The sequence below is a fragment of the Prionailurus bengalensis genome, chromosome B4, assembly GCF_016509475.1.
Source record: "Prionailurus bengalensis isolate Pbe53 chromosome B4, Fcat_Pben_1.1_paternal_pri, whole genome shotgun sequence".
Classification (NCBI taxonomy): domain Eukaryota; kingdom Metazoa; phylum Chordata; class Mammalia; order Carnivora; family Felidae; genus Prionailurus; species Prionailurus bengalensis.
Genome location: NC_057358.1, coordinates 5,797,601 through 5,815,116, shown reverse-complemented (window position 1 = coordinate 5,815,116; position 17,516 = coordinate 5,797,601). Strand labels below are relative to the sequence as shown.

Genomic DNA, 17,516 nt, shown 5'->3' with positions numbered 1-17,516 from the left:
TCACAAATAGAAGAAATACGAACTTGGTTCTCAGTAAGGGCAAAGCCCTGGTCTTGACCATTACCCTGAGTCCTGTCCTTCTGGGCTTGGTTCTACCTGAGTCAATCTGGAATCCTTCCAGTGGGCAGGCTTTTCTTCTCGAGAGTGGTGCTTAAGGGTTCAAGGTCAGTGGCAGGTCACCTTCAGCTCAGAGTACTCATTTTTCTGCCATTTATGAAAGTTTGAGTCTGTCATATATGCATGTATGTTTGTATGTACAACTGGGGCTTGGGATTCAAATTTTAAAAGATTTATCCATCCTTCAAAATGTGATCCTTGAAACCCAGACCCCAGGAGTGCATGGTTTGTGTGTGTATGTTTATTCTGACTTCATCACCGAGCCATCTCCTTGGGCCCAGTGTAGACCCAAGAGTTCCCTGGATGAATGTCTTCCCAGGACTTCCAAACAGCATCCAGAACCCCTTAGAAAAAGGCAAGGACACTCAGAACAGCACCTTCTAGAAGGATAACAGGTTTCCCCACCCTGCCCACCCAAGCTGGACCTCCCGGCATGGACTGCCCTTATTCCCTATAAGCAGCCCACATTTATCTGGTATTCACCCAAACCAAGCACTTGAACTGAAGCAAAATGCCATCATAAATAACCAAAGGCAATCGATTGGCTTTTTTCAGTGCCTCTGGCTTAATATAAAGATGAGAATTAGAAGAGATTGTTTTAAAAGATTTATCGTGGAGACAAGATGCTATAAATCTCCATTACTATTTAATTAATAATCACTATGGTAGTGTGGTCTTCTTGGAATGCCCAAGGGAGTAAACAATGACTGTGCCCTGTGGTACCTTAGAGTCTGTGTTTTGCCACACAGTTTCAACCCCCCAACCCTTCATAGCTAGGTACAGACCTGACTTAAGCATGAGAACTGATGGGACCACTGTGCCCAGTGTTGTGTAGAAGTTAGGGTTGGCCTTTTGCCTCGAGTCCTAGCTGACAACATATAAATTCCAAATTTTCAAGTTTTATAAGGATTTATAAGCATCCTAACACTTAAGAGGAACCCTTCATCTGAGCACTGTTATAAATGGCCTTTAAGCTTTTATAGCTTTCGTTCTTTTGAGCACTTAGGAGATTCCACTACTGTGTACGTACAGACCATTATAGTTTTAGGTAAAAAAAGGTGATTAGAAGTGGTCCACATGGTACTTACAAGAATAAGAGCTAAAGGAAACGTGTGCTATTGATGAAGCAGATATGTGCGGACTGAACAAATGATTAATCTCAAGCTATATTTGAAGTATCAATGTTAAGTTAGCACATCTATCACTAGAGATTTTGGCCTGTCCATAAGGGAAAGGGCTCCAGTTAAAGATAGAAATCAGTAAATTAGATCAGAGGTCAAGTTTAGAAAAAGCGGGACGACACTGATCTTTTCCTAAATTATTGAGATATTTACCACAAGACTTGGTTTCCCCAGTTCTGTGGAGAACTGGCCTCAGTACAAATGGTGGGAAATGTAGGTCACTATCAGACCAGAACACCGTCACTTCATATGCCCCAGGGCCTCGGTTAGTCTCACATGAAAACTCAAAGGTTAATTCTGTTAAAAAATCACCCAAGTGAGGCTTTGGGGTGCAAATTCATGAGCAGACATGCTAAAGGTCTTCACACTTTAAGGATGACTAATTCTGTGGCTCATGAGGACTCTCTAGAATTGAGATGCTCAAAGTGTCGTATATATACTTATTGAGGAAGCATTGCCTCACATAGGAGGAGGAGCCCAGGCTCACTGGAATTGTAGCCGCTTCTGATACTCTCACTACAATGTTGAAGACCTGTAGACCTGAAGAGGTCTTCAACCTGAAGACCACTCAACATTACTTTTGATGGCGGCCATTCAAGGGGGCCAGCTCTAGTAACATGCATGATGTCCTCTGGTGGAAGCAACATGCTAGCTCGTCAGCAAGGTCTTGCAACAAGTGAAATCAGGACCGGCAAGAGATAAGGCTACACTTAATTGTCAGCTGAAGGCAGGACTGTGTTTCATCAAATCTGATGGGTGAGGCAGGAATGCACATCCCCACTCTCACTCCTACCACAGGGCCATACCTGGAGAGTATGTTCAGAACTACTTACTAAGTGTTGTGTTGAACGCATGCTTCCAAGCCCTGTGCCTGGAGTCAGAAACCTGATTTGTGTTATCCTTACCATCCTACACACTATCAATTTCCACAGGTATACAATCAGCATTGTATACCATTAAGGGTCCAACACCATCACTGTTGGGTGGGCGAGTCCGGGTGGACCCTTCCTCATGCCGTGCCCCATCAGCTGCATCATAGCGTGTAAGTATCCCAGCAAACGTTACGCATATGCCTCCCAGATGCCCCAAGCTTCTTCTTGGTGTTCGGAAATGCTGTAGATCAGCTAAATTATCTTGGTCTTTTTGTAAGTGATCTCAAGATAGAATTGGTTCCCCTGAAATAATCTAAATCCACTCAGAAAGTAGCGCTTGTTTCCTTATTTTTTTTTAAAGCTGAAATTTGGAATTGTTTTTGTTTTTCCCTAGGAAAACCTCTTTTTTGTGATGGAGTATCTCAATGGAGGAGACTTAATGTACCACATCCAAAGTTGCCACAAGTTTGATCTTTCCAGAGCCACGTAAGAGCCCTCTAAAGGGTTTGGGGTTTTTCCACTGTTCTTGTCAGGTACTGAGCACCTGCGATGCCCATCGATACTTCTCCCTTGTGGCATTTTTCCTGTTTCCTCACTCAGCATGCCACAACCTCAGGTCAGGGTAACGCCCTGGGGACCTATCCAACAAGGCAACTGTTTTCCCCATTTCTCCATGTTTTGAAATCAAGAACTTAGTCTCTTAAGAAACCACTTAGCTCATCAAGCTTCTAATTAATCTAAACCCAGAAGCAAATATTTGCCCTTTGAAAAGAAGCAGTCAAATGAAACACAGATCTTAAAGGTGGTCATGGGGATGAAGCTCTAAGGCCTTTGATGGGAAGCTCAAGGTGAAGGCATAAAACATCTGGCTAAAGGTGGGGGGATGAGAATTAAGAAACCAGAAGAGGTATTTACTCTCTGAGAATAAATCTTCACCTTTTTCGAAACCAGGCAGACTGCATTTGCCAGGTGGAAATGAAGCTGAGTCCCACACAACCCCCTGCCTCTCTTCCTCCCGTGGGCCCTGTTTCCTCAGTAATAAAACCGTGACACTCAGGAAAAAAGAAAATTTTGCCACTAGGGCCACTTAAAAATATGGGTACACACTAGCTTCCTTTTCCTGGTGCTCAGTAATCTTTCATTCACCCCTAATGAGCACTTTTGAGTGGTGTAGGCTGAGCTGGGTTGAAAGATGGACGGGTCCCACCAGCTCCCACAGAAACTCTGGCTGAAATGGCTTTTTGTCAAAGCCAGTGGCTCGCACACCACTAAGCTCATCACCTCCAGGAACCATCAGCAACGTGCCCAGAGAGAATTTTATGGGATTTCTGCAGCAGAGAAATCATCAGGCAGTTTTCGTGCTAACGGATTCTCTCCGCCCACCTTCCTCACTACCTCTGGAAGGCATGAACGCCATCACAGACACATGCTGTCTGTCGTGCCCTCAATGACTCCCAGGTGTCTGTCATCACTGCAAATGGAGAGCATATCCCACTCCCATCTTCCATCTGCCTTCCTCTGCCTCTCGGGCTGCATTTCTTGCCCATAAACAAGCCGGGTCTATTTGGAATGACCCTGCACACAGATCTAAGGGCTCCAAGCAGAGTTTAAAATAAAATGGAAAATTATTTTTCTGTAATACTTATACAATTACATTTAATGTATATGTGTGTTTTATTAGCAAAAAAAAAAAAAGTTTGAGCATTATAGTTTAAAATAGAAGAATAAGTACTAGATGCAGGTAAGACTAACTTAAGGTTAGTTTCATGCTATGTTAAGCTTTGTTTCATGCTATGAGGACTGGGGCTGAACATATAGAACGGACATCTCTCTTTTGTTAGGACTGAACGAAATTATGTGTGTACAGAGTTGTGTGGGTACACCTCAGACAGTACTTGCACAGAGTACCCACTATTTAAAATGGGGATTTTACTTTGTTCCATCAATGCATCCATACTGAACTTTGATTTTCCTTCCCTCAGGTTCTATGCTGCTGAAATCATTCTGGGTCTGCAGTTCCTTCATTCCAAAGGAATTGTGTACAGGTAAACTTTATTCTTATATCTTTATATCTTTATATCTTTATAACTTTATATCTCACATACAGAGATATCTTGATTCCCTGTCCAGTTAATTTAATCATTCTGCTCTGGTGATGTGAAATGACCAGTGTGCTTTGTGGCAGGAAGTTGCACGGCCGGGGTGAGGACAGTCAAGTCAGGAACTCCCATCTCAGAAGAAGTAGGGTTCTGCTCTCATTTTGCTCTTTATTCTGGTCCTTCCTTATATAGTTATTCTCCCCCACTCACCTCCACTTTTCTCATCTCCTTCCATTACCCTGCTTTCCCTTTGGCATCTTAATCATCGCTTTCTCTTTCTGTCTCTTTCATAGCTCGTTTTTCCTGATTTTTGCTTGGGCCAACTAGAATGCTTGTTGAATGTTCTCTTGGGTGGGGGAAGAGGGGAGCTCTTCCTTGAACACTCATACACACCCGTGGAAACCTACTTGCCTGCACCCGGTAGAAGTGCATAGGAAGCCATGTGTACTCTCTTTCATGAGTGGATGTCCATCCAAAATGTCTCTATCATACACCATCTGTTCACACCCTTCTCAGAGGAAAGCTATTGTACTTTTATCTCCTTACTTCCTTGCTCAAAATATAGTTGACTCTTATTTAACATAGAAATCACCAAAAGCTTGGTTGTCTGGTTTCTGACTCACTGAAGATTAGGGGGGGAAAATAAAATTTAAAAAAAAAAAAGAGAGAGCCAGACAGGAGGCTGGCCCAGTGAGCAAAGTGAGAGGGTCATGTTGAATCCAATATAAAGGGAAGATGCAAGTCAATCAAAAGGCTCTGGGAGAGTGGGGTTATGTGCCCTTCTGTGGCAAGTGTTCATAACACTGGACCAGAGTCATCAGTAAGGTTCAATGGTAAGAGGGGGTCCGAGATGGCAGCATAGGAAAACCCTAAATGCACCTCCTCCCAGGGACACACAAATCTACTCCAACATATAAAGGAGCAATTCCTCTTGAAGGACTGAGGGCCAACTGGAAAGCTTGTGCTCAACAAAGGATAGAGGCACAGTAATGATGAGATCCCCACCCCCAATATTACCAACTGCAGGGGGAGGGATGGCACTGAAGAGGGCCATGCGGACTTGCCCCTCTGGGGGCAAAGTAGTTTAAGGGACAACTAGACTCTGAATGTCCACCAAATGGTGAGGGAGATGGTAGAACTCTCCTCAATGCCAGAGGTGCTGGCGGGTGCCATTGTTTAAGCTCCCCCTCCACTTTAATAGTGCAGACAGGAGCAAGGTCCAGGCACTGTAGCCAGGCTGCTGCTTCAGTGAGCCCCAGTATGCCAGCCTACACCAGATCCATCCATCCCCCTAAAGGCGGCCCCCCACCCATGCCTGCCACAGCTCCAGCCATCTCCCTAAGGCTGCCCCAGTGTGATACACACCAGGGCTCTCCTAGACAGTACCCCCAATGACTCCAGCCATCTAGCCAAGGCAGCAGAAATATAAAGTACTCTAGGACACCTCTATCCTTTCCCCACCCTAGTTCCAACCATCCCACCAAGGCAAACTGATGTGGATTGCCCCAGGACCCACCAGCCTATATTCACTTCCTGCCAGGATAGCCCTGGTGCAGAATGCCCCAGGATCCCTTGGTCTATGCCTGCTTCAGCTCCAACCAGCCATCCAAGAAGCCCTCTGCATAGAGCACCCCAATGTGATAACAGCCAGCCAGCCAAAGCTTCCTGGCATATATAGTCTATACAGAGGACATTCCTACACAAAGTCACTCCTTCAAGACTGGGAGAGGTGCCTTTTTCACCTAATTCATATAAATAAACAGAAAAAGTCAAAATAAGGAGGCAGAAGGATATGCTCCAAATTGAAGACAAAACTTCAAAAAAGAACTAAAATAGAGATGGCAATCTACCTGACAAAGAGCTCAAAGTACTAGTCATAAAGATGCCCACTGGACTTCAGAGAAAAGCAGATGAACCCTGTGAGACTTCAACAAACAGAATACAAAAAAAGAACAAATCAACTAAAGAATGCAAAAACAAAAATGTCAAATACACTAGAGGGAATCACTACCAGATTAGAGGAGGTAGAAGAACAGATCAGCATCTGGAAAATAGGGTATAAAAAGCACCCAAGCTGAACAGCAAAAAGAAAAGAGAATTTTAAAAGTTAGCATAGGTTAAAGGACCTCTGAGACAACATCAAGTATGCTAACATTTATATTAGAAGACAAAGAAGAGAAACAAAGGAGTGAAACTTATTTGATGAAATAATAGCTAAAGAGAAGGAACAGACAACCAGGTTCAGGAAGCACAGACAGTCCCAAACAAGATGAATTCAAGAGGTCCACACCAAAACACATAATAATTAAAATGTACGAAATTAAAGAGGATCTTAAAAGAGGCAAGAGAAAAGCAACCAGTTATGTACAAGTGAAACCCCACAGGGCTATCAGCAGATTTTTGGCACATGCTTTGAAGGTAAGAAGGGAGTGGCATGATATATTCAAAGTGCTGAAAGGAAGAAAACTACAACCAAGAATACTCTACCCAACAAGGTTATCATTCAGATTTGAAGAAGACATAAAGAGTTTCCCAGACAAAAGTTAAAAGAGTTCATCACCACCAAACCAGCCTTACGAAGACGTGTTAAAGGGACTTCTTCAAGCAGAAAAGAAAATGCCTTGAAGAAAATTATGAAAGGAAAAAACTTCACTGGTAAAAGTAAACATATAGTAAATCAATCACTTGTAAACCTAGTATGAAGGTTAAAAAGTAAAATCAATTAATGGATTCACAATATAAAAGTGTATGTAAAACAGACCATTACAAATATAAAACATGGAGTGGGGAGGACTTAAGAATGCAATGCTTTTAGAATGTGTTGAATTTAAGTGACCATCAACTTACAAGAGACTGCTATATACTTAGGATGGTATTATATAAACTTCATGGAAACCACATTTACATATCTACAATAGATACACACAAAAAAAGAGAAAAGAATCCAAGCATATCATTAAAAGCCATCAATCACAAGGGAGGAGAGCAAGAGAAGAAGAAAGGAACAGAGAAGAACTACATAAACAACCAGAAAACAATGAACAAAATAGGGATAAGTACATACCTATCTATAATTACTTTAAATGTAAATGGACTAAATGCTCCAGTCAAAAGATAGAGATGACTAAATAGATTAAAGAAGACCCAACTATATGTTGCCTACAAGAGACTCATTTCAGATATAAAAGACACACAGACAGAAAGTAAAGCGATGGAAAAGATAATCTATGCAAACGGAAGCAAAAAATAAACTAGCAATATTTATATAAGACAAAATCAACTTTCAAACAAAGTCTGTAACAAGAGACAAAGGAGGGCATAATCATAAAGGGATTGATCCAACAAAAGAGCAATTGTAAATATGCATCCAACATAGAAACAACATATGAAGCAAATATTAACAGACATAAAGGGAGAAATTAACAGTAGTTCAATTACAGTAGGGGACTTTAACACCCCACTTAGAGCAACGGGAAGATCATCTAAGCAGAAAAATCAACAAAGCAACAGTGACTTTGAATGACAGGTGGACCAGATGAACATAACAGATATATTCAAAACATTTCATCCTAAAACAGAAGACATTCTTTTCAAGTGCATATGGGACATTTTCCAGGATAGATCATGTGTTAGGCCACAAAACAAGTTTCAATAAACTTAAGAATAACAAAATCATATCAGACATATTTTCCAACCACAGCAGTATAAAACTAGAACTCAGAAGAAAAAAAACTGGATAAAATACAAACACAGAGGCTAAACAACATGCTACCAAAAAAAATAAAAATAAATAGGTAAATGAAATCAAGAGGAAATTCACATTACCTGGAGACACATGAAACTGGAAACACAGTGATTCAAAAATCTTTGAGACACAGGAAACTGTTCTAAGGGAAAATTTATAATTTTTACTTCAAGAAAAAAGAAAAGTCTCAAAAAAATCTGAACTTAAACCTAACAGAACAAGAAAAAGAAGAATAAACAAAGCCCAAAGTTATAGAAAAAAAGGAAATAATAAAGTTTGGAGCAAAAGTAAATGAAATAGAGAAGAAAAAATATTGAAAAGATCAATGAAACTAAGAGACAGATCTTTGAGAAGATAAACAAAATTGGCAAACTTTTAGCATAGTAATCACGAAAAAAAAAAAAAAGAGGGAGAGGACCCAAATAAAAAATATCAGAAATGAAAGAGAAGTTACAATTGACACCACAGAAATATATAAAGGTTATAAGAGACTACTAAAAAAAATCATATGCCAACAAATTGGAACAACCTAGAAGAAGTGGATAAATTCCTACAAACTTACAGTCTTCCAAAACTGACTCAAGAAGAAACAGAAAATCTGAACAAACTGATTACTAGTAACAAAATTGAATCAGTAATCCAAAAACACCCAACAAACAAAAGTCCAGAACCAGAGGACTTCAAACGTAAATTCTACCAAACATTTAAAGAAGGGTTTAACCCATTTACTTTAAAATTTTTTTTACCGTTTATTTATTTTTGAGAGAGAGACAGTATGAGCAGGGACGGGCAGAGAGAGAGGGAGACGCAGAGTCCAAAGCAGGCTCCAGGCTCCAAGCTGCCAGCACAGAGCCCGATGCTGGGCTCAAACTCATGAACCGTGAGATCATGACCTGAACTTAAGTCGGACGCTTAACCGACTGAGCCACCCAGGTGCCCCTGGGTTTAACCCATTTAAAGAAGAGTTAATACTATCATTCTCAAGCTATTCCGAAAGAATGAACAAGAAGGAATGCTTCCAAATCCATTCTATGTGGCCAGCATTATCCTGATTCCAAAACCAGACAAAGACTACAAGAAGAAAAAATTACAGGCCAATATGCCTGATGAACATAGATCAAAAGTCCTCAACAAATTATTAGCAAATCAATTTTGACAATGCATTAAAAGGATCATCCACCATGATCAAGTAGGATTTATTCCAAGGACACAAGAACAGCTAAATAGCTGCTCATCAATGTGATACTCCACATTAACAAAATGAAAAAGAAAAATCATATCATCTTGGGGCACGTGGGTGGCTTAGTTGGTTACACATCCGACTTCAACTCAGGTCATGATCTCATGTCTCGTGGGTTCAAGCCCCACTTCGGGCTCTGTGCTGACAGCTCAGAGCCTGGAACCTGCTTCGGATTCTGTGTCTCCCTCTCTCTGCCCCTCCCCCGCTTGTGCTCTGTCTCTCAAAAATGAATAAAAGTTAAAAAAAAATTGTTTTTAAATCCTATCATCTCAATAAATGTAGCAAAAGCATTTGAGTAAATTCAGTAGCCCTTCATGATAAAAACTCTCAACATGGATTTAGAGGGAACACACATCAGTATAATAGAGGCCATATATGACAAACTCACAGCTAACATCATACTTAATGGTGAAAAACTGAGAGCCTTCCTTTGGAAATCAGGAACAGGACATGATGTCCACTCATGCCACTTTTATGCAACATAGTACTGGCAGTCCCAGCCATAGCAATCAGGGAAAACAAAAAGACATCCATATTGGTAAGAAATAATTAAAATGGTCATTCTTTGTACTTGACATACTATACATAGAAAACTTTGAAGACTCCAGAAAAAAAAAAAAAACCTATTAGAATAAGTATAAATTCAGTAAAGTTGCAGGATACAAAATATACAGAATCTGCTGCATTTCTGTATACTAAACTATCAGAGAAACCAAGAAAACAATCCCATCTGCAATCACATCAAAAAGAATAAAATACTTAGGAAAAAACGTACCTAAGGGTGTGAAACACATGTACACTGAAAACTAACATACTGATGAAAAATTGAAGACAACACAAATAAAAGGAAAGATATTTGATACTCATGTTCTGGGAGAACACTGTTAAAATGCCCATATTGCACAAAGATCTGTAGATTTGGTGCAATCCCTATCAAAATTCCAATGACATTTTTCACCAAACTAGAACAAAAAATTACAAAATCTGTATGGAACCACAAAAGACCCCGACTGGCCAAAACATTCTTGAGAAAGAAAAACAAAGTTGGATATATCAAGTTTCCTGATTTCAAACTCTACTACAAAGCTATAGTAATCAAAACAGTATGCCATTAGCACAAAAGCAGACACACAGCTCAGTGGAGTAGGATAGAGAGCACAGAAATAAGCCCATGCATGTATGGCCAATTAACCTATGACAAAGAAAGCAAGAACATAGGACAGTCTCTTCAATAACTGGTGTTAGGATAAATAGCTACATGCAAAAGAATGAAATTGGACCACTTTCTTACACCATACACAAAAATAAACTAAAAAATGGATTACATACTTGAATTTAATACCAGAAACTGTAAGTCTCCTAGACAAAAATACAGGAAGTAATAAGGCTCATTGACCCCAGTCTTAATGATGTTTTTTAGATCTGACTCCAAAGGCAGGGGAAATAAAAGTAAAAAGAAACTTTTGGGACTATATCAAACTAAGAAGCTTTTTCACAGCGAGGAAACCATACCAAACCAAACAAAAACTTTTTGTGTTGTCTTCAATTTCTTTCATCAGAATGGATTACTGAATGGAAGAAGATATTTACAAATAATATATGCAATAAGGGGTTACTATCCAAAATATATAAAGAACTCATACAACACCAAATATATAGTCTGATTAAAAATGCATAGAGGACATGAGTATGCATTTTTACTAAGAACACATGGCCAGGAGACACACAAAATGGTGCTCAGCACCACTAATCATCAGGGAAACATAAATCTAAACCACAATGAAATATCACCTCACACCTGTCAGAATGTCTAGAATCAAATAGACAAGACATAACAAGTGTAGGCAAGGATATGAATAAAAGGGAACCCTTATTCACTGTTGGTGGGAATGTAAATTGACGCAGCCACTATGGAAAACAGTAGGAAAGTTCCTAAAATAATTAAAAATATAAATACCCTATCACCCAGTATTACTACTTTAGTATTTACCCAAAGAAAACAAAGGCACTAACTTGAGAAGTCATATGGATTAATATGTTTATTGCAGCATTATTCACAGTAGTCAAGCTATGGAAGCAACCCAGGTGTCCATCAAAAGATGAATGGATACAAAAGGTGTGGTGCATATATCTACATATATACACATATATACATATATACATATACATATGTGTATACACACACACACACACAAAATGTAATTATTACTCAGCCATAAAAAAATGAAATCTTGCCATTCACAACATGAATGGATCCAGAGGGTATTACACTAAGTGAAGTCAGATATAAAAAGACGAATAGCATATGATTTCACTTCTATGTGGAATCTAAAAAACAAAACAGAAAAAGACTCATACACAGAAGCAGATTCTTAAATACTGAGAACAGACTGCTGGTTGCCAGAGGATAGGACAGTGAAAGGGTAGGAGAAGTAGAGAGTAAGAGGTACAAACTTCCAGTTGTAAAGTAAATAAGTCATGGGGATGAAAAGTACAGCACACGGAATAATATCGTGATAGTGTTGTATGTGACAGGTCGTGACTACACTGTGGAGAGCACAGCGTAAAGTATATAATTGTTGAATCACTGTGTTGTACACCTGAATACAATATTAAAAGAAAGGTTAAATGGTGTCCCACACTGAGTGTTGACGACAGCAAACTGTGTATAATACAGGCCAGAAGCATCCCATCAGAGATGGTCAATACTGAGCAGCTTACAGGGTTGGCTGAAAATTCACTTCGGGAAACCTCTCCATTCCCAGAGGGCACAGTCAAGGGAAAGTTGCCATACTTAGAGCCACAGAACACAACTTTAGGGAAGGCTTGGAAGTCATCTTAAGCAGTCTCTTTGGCAACCTTTGGATACAATGGGCTTTGGGGTGGGGGGTGTCCATCTACAAAATAATGTATTAAACAACTGTTTTATACAATTCCTTAATCTCCAAGAAAATGAAAAATACCCATCAGAACATTGAAAACCCTGATCAGAATCTATGGTTTGTTTTTTCTCTCTGTTATCTGTAATGCCTGCAATATATATAAAATACATATCACTGGGGAACTCAGTAGCTTGTGTAGGATGGATGGAAGGGAGAGAAAAGATTTGTGAGAGAGAGAGAGAGAGAGAGAGAGAGAGAGAGAGAGAGAGATCAGAGCTCAAAGGAACCTCGTGAGAGAAAAGCCCACATGCCCCAGTATAGTCTGTCTCTCCATAGCACAATGCTTTTTTTCTAGCATTTCGTCTTGTTAGTTGACAGAACAGAAAGGACCAACAGGGTCCTTAATGGCCTTTAATATCACAAATTGTACCCAGTAGAGGGCTCTTACTACATCCCTTAATGGGAAATCATGGTTTCTATGGCTTTTTATGCACCAATAAGAAAGAATATTGGGTTTATTTACTAGTGTATTTGCTGAAGTTCTCGAGAATCCTTGAAAGACACCATCAAATAATTCAAGCTAAGGAGAAGTCATCTAGTAAGTACTGGAGAATGGGACTGTCTTGCATTAAAAACCATTCAACTCCCCATTTGTAACTTTACTGACCTGAACTGCCCATTTGGCAACCGAATTAACAAGGGGATTCTATTAATTTCCTTCTTCTAACCACTTGGGATTATGATTTCTGGGTTTGTTCACACACACACACAAAATTTATATATATATATATATATATATATATATATATATATACACACACATATATATACACACATATGTGTATACACATATATGTGTATACACATATGTGTACACACACATATGTGTATGTATGTGTATATATGTGTGTGTGTGTGTGTGTGTATATATATATATACACACACATACATATACCATAGAAATTACCACAAACTTGATGGCTTAAACCAACAGGAATTTATTCTCTCATAGTTCAGGGGTCAGAGGTCCAAAGTCAAGGTGCCAGCAGGGTTAGCCTACTTCCCAAGGCTCTCAAGCAGAATGCTTCCTTGCCCCTTGCAGCATCTCATAGCTCCAGGTGCTCCTTGGCTTTGGGGGGCATCCCTCCTGTCTGCCTCTGTGTTCACATGACCTTTTCTTCTCTGTGCACCTCTTTTGTCTTCCCTGTATGTCTCTTAGGAGGACACTTGACCCCCTGGAAAATCCAAGATGATCTCATTCCAAGATCCTTAATTTAGTCACATCTACAAAGACCCTTCTCCCAAAGAAGGTCTCATCCACAAGGTTCTAGGGGTTAGAATATGAACTTATCTTTTGGGGGCCACCATTCAATGCCCCACAGCTGGTGATGTAGACAGACTGACCCCTGAATGTACGGTTCTTCATTAAGCATTGCTGTGTACACAAAAGCTACCAAAGTCCCAATTCCTGGGTACCTAATGACGACACTTTCTGAGTTTTTATTGTGCATTTTTTTGGAGATAAAGTAGAAGTGCATGACAAGACATAGGCACCACACTCTAACAAAAACAGTCCCAGTGAGTAAGATTCTAATTAAAGGTGTCAATAGGAAAGGAAATGGTAGCCTCAGAAGTGGGGGAGGGTTTGCCAAAAAAATAAATTCCTATCAGAAAGAGTTTTGGTTTTTTTTTAGAGGAGGAGAAAGCCTTTGCAAATGGAAGAAGTGATTCCAGAAAAGGCACAGAAGCAGAAGGTCAAGGAGTAAACATTAGACAAATGGGTCCAGCCTTATTGGAAAGGCTTTTGCTAAGCAGCCACAAGAAATGAGGCCAAGTGATGTAGAGAAACAGGTGCCAACATCATTTACCACCTGCTGGTGTTATAAAAGTAGTGACATCTTAAAAGATGCCTCAGTCCTGGTTTGGGTTAAATGTAAAAAACAAGCAGCTGGAAAATACCCAGACATGGAAAGAGAAGAATCTAGAATCTCTGATCTTAGAACTATTAGAACTGAAAGGCTATCTGAGGATAGCTGAGCAGTGACAGCACTGGCCCAACCCGTGTTTTTGAAGCCATTTACAAATGCTTTCACATGGGTTACCTCATTCTATGCTAACAAAGGTCCTGTGGGATAAAGAAGGCAGGCACCACTGTACCCCTTTTACAGATAAGACACTGGAGGCTCAGCGGGAATGTAGCTTGGCTGAGCAACTTAGCAATAAAGCTGGGATTTGAAATACAGTTCTTCTGACACCCACCCTCTGCCTCTTGCAAATGGAAAAGCTTTGCTTATGTTGACCACACAACTGAATGAAAGGCTTCCACTGAATTCTATTATACCTGACGCACTGCCCCTGGGGCACACAGGTGCTTACCAGAGAGCCACGCCAGCTGATCTGGACTCCAAAGTTCCTTTCTGGGTGCCCTGGTATCCTATAAGGTGTATGTGAGGAGTAATTAGCTGACATACCTGTGAACACTCTGGCCATTGGATTCTGTGGCAGGTACAGTTATCGCTCCTCTGCCTCCACTCCTTACCCTCATGGAGGTCTGGCTCTGCGTGGACGACTTTTAGACTTTTCCCATTCTGACTTAATCTCTCAAAGCATCAATGACCTTTTCTCTCCCAACCCCCAACACTTGGTTCACCTTAGAGGGTGGAATGAAAATCAAACATGATGCTCATTTTCCTAGCCTGAGGCTCAGAGAACACTTATTTTTAGGACTGATTAAAATTCACCCTGAGTCACTGAAGACTCTGGCTCTCAGCAGGACCAATTCGATGAGAAAGACTGGGTCAGCTTGGTTTATGAGGATGTAGGAGAGAAGGCCTTGGTTTGCATCCAAACCAAGTTGGTTTACCCCACCTGTGAGCTGGGATAAATTGTGTAACCTTTAAGAGCCTGTTCTTTCAATCAGAAAAATATGAATAAAGATAGTAATTCCATACCAAAGGGCTGCTATGAGAATCAGATGATGAAGTGCATGTGAGAGCAAGAAAATCCAATGCGAGTATTACATACAATCTTCATCATCCTTATAATTTGCATATACCACTGCAGCTAGATGTCTGGTTCCCTAGTGATGACCTCCAAACCATCCTTCAGCCAAATTTCTAGGAACATGTGTATGTGGCTATAAATGATGCAAATAGGTTTCATGTAGCAGAAACCCAAAATGATACCAATATTGCATAGAGTGTGGATTAGAAAATGAATCTGCAACTGTAAGCATTAGGAGTAAAATATGATCCAGACCTGGATTTATTGGAATTCATAAGTCACAGTGAAAGTGTACTTCATTAAAATAATGAACAGCAAGGAAGAAGACCTAAGGAAAGACAGACATATTAGACAGACATATTCATCCTGATAATGAAAGTTATGACAGCATTTGAGTTAGGAGAGAGAAGCAGAACCGACATGGATATGAACATGAGATACATATTCACATGTCCTGGAGATGCCCTGGCCACCCAGTCAGACAGGGACGGTCTATGATGCCCTGGTCATGGAGATTATGAACCAAGCTGGCCCAGATGGAAGAGGTCAATTCTGGGGACATCTGCTAATAGTGTCACTCCACCAAAACACAGCTGCAGCCCATGCTCACTCTCTCTGGCTGCTTCGCTCCAGCAGAAGGTGGAGAGAGCAATGGAAGGGAACAGTTCCTCAGGAGTTAATTGCAACAGATAATGCCTGGTGGGTGAGCCTGTCCCTGGTGTGTGATGGTTCCTTCAGCAAACATTTATTGAATGCTCTTTACATGCTCACCTCCTGCCAAGGCTGTCACAGTATAGCACACAATACACATTTCTACCCTCCTGAACCTCACAGTTTAGCAAGAGGCACAGCAAATCATGATGGGAACTTTAGGCTGATATGAATATTGATGGCAAGCAATAAAAGATCACCCACAGTTTGGCTTAAGTGAAATCTCAGCCTCCTTGAGAAACTGGAAATAAGAAGGCAGACCCATCAGAGCCCAAAGGTACCTCTCTCTCATCACTGTGTCTCTTTGGACTTACATAGCCTCTGTCTCTGCTCTTGGCCAAGCCCCTTCAGCTTTCTCCTTTACTAAGGCCATGCTAGAGGACATCCGTCAGCAGTCCTGATTACCGGTCACCCACCGAGACAGATTAGGGCCGCCTTCCCACAATCCCAACCTCCCCAAAGAGAAAACCTGAATCATCCAGTTGAGTCCAGTCACCTGAACTGAAGGAGACAGGGCTATTTGCAAGGCCCTTTGGGAGCAGAGTCTTTGAGAAGGGAATTTTAAGCCAATTCTCTAACAGGAAGTGAAGAGTAAGCACAATAGCTGTTCCTATTCTCTCCCAAGTCACCTTCGCTAAGAAGGAAGACTGTGGTGGCCATCACTGACCACACATCCTAGACATAGGTTTCAGAAAGTTCAGAAATTCGTGGGCAGAGGACATAAAGAAAAAGAAAACTGGGTATTCTATAACAAACTAGAAAAAAAATTGAGTCATTGATGTCAAATGTTAGCATGTGGATGATCTTTTTAAAGTTTAATTTTGAGAAAGAGACAGAGAGAGTGAGAGGGGGAGAGGCAGAGAGTGAGGGGGAGAGAGAGAATCCCAAGCAGGCTATGTAATGTCAGCACAGAGCCCAACATGGGACTGGAACTCATGAACCGTGAGATTGTGACCTGAGCCGAAACCCAGAGTCGGACGCTTAACCCACTGAGCCACCCAGGCACCCCACACTTGGATGATCTTTTAAAACATCAATTTCACAGGTACAGAATGAGAAGAAATGGGTATGATGGCAATTTGTATAGGAAAAGAAAAGATACCTGGAGGTTTTAGTTTATAGTAAGTTCACGGTTACCCGCTACTGTGACCAAGCATCAGAACCTAACAGGGCAGTGGCTGGGCCATAGAGGGGACGGACAAGGGCGTCATGACAGAAGCCAGCAGTACCCCTGACATCTGCACCAACACATTTATACATCTGGAGGACTTAACTCAGTGAAGGTAAAACAAGACAAAAGTTGAGGTCACTTTTCAAATACTCAGAGTTATCATGGGTAAGAACATAAAGTGTTCTATGTATAATCACAAGGAGGCAAATCACAATTTGGCTTTGTTTTTAATCTTATCAGCCACATTACCCTAAAAATGGAAGGGTACTTTACAAGGATATTGGTTCTCCAAGAAAAGAGGAATTTATTGACATGGTTTCTGGCATCAGATGGGTTCTAGTTCTAGAATTATTCTTAGTCAAGGGAAGCCTTCTTCAATTAGTCTTGGAATTAGATGCAGTATAATTTATCCATGAAGAAACAGATATACTTGGAAAATCGCATAAAGTGAGTTTTTCAGGCCTTTCTTCCCTCATCATGAAAGTAAGGTACTCG

General features: G+C 40.6%; 1 protein-coding gene across 1 annotated transcript in view; it reads left to right on the top strand.

The window, feature by feature from the left end:
* Positions 1-17,516, top strand: part of PRKCQ (protein kinase C theta) — a 185,563-nt gene that overhangs the window by 144,236 nt on the left and 23,811 nt on the right. The window contains exons 13-14 of the mRNA XM_043564510.1: positions 2,565-2,656; positions 4,153-4,215. Coding sequence (XP_043420445.1) covers positions 2,565-2,656; positions 4,153-4,215 — 155 coding nt within the window. The remainder of the gene's footprint in view (positions 1-2,564; positions 2,657-4,152; positions 4,216-17,516) is intronic.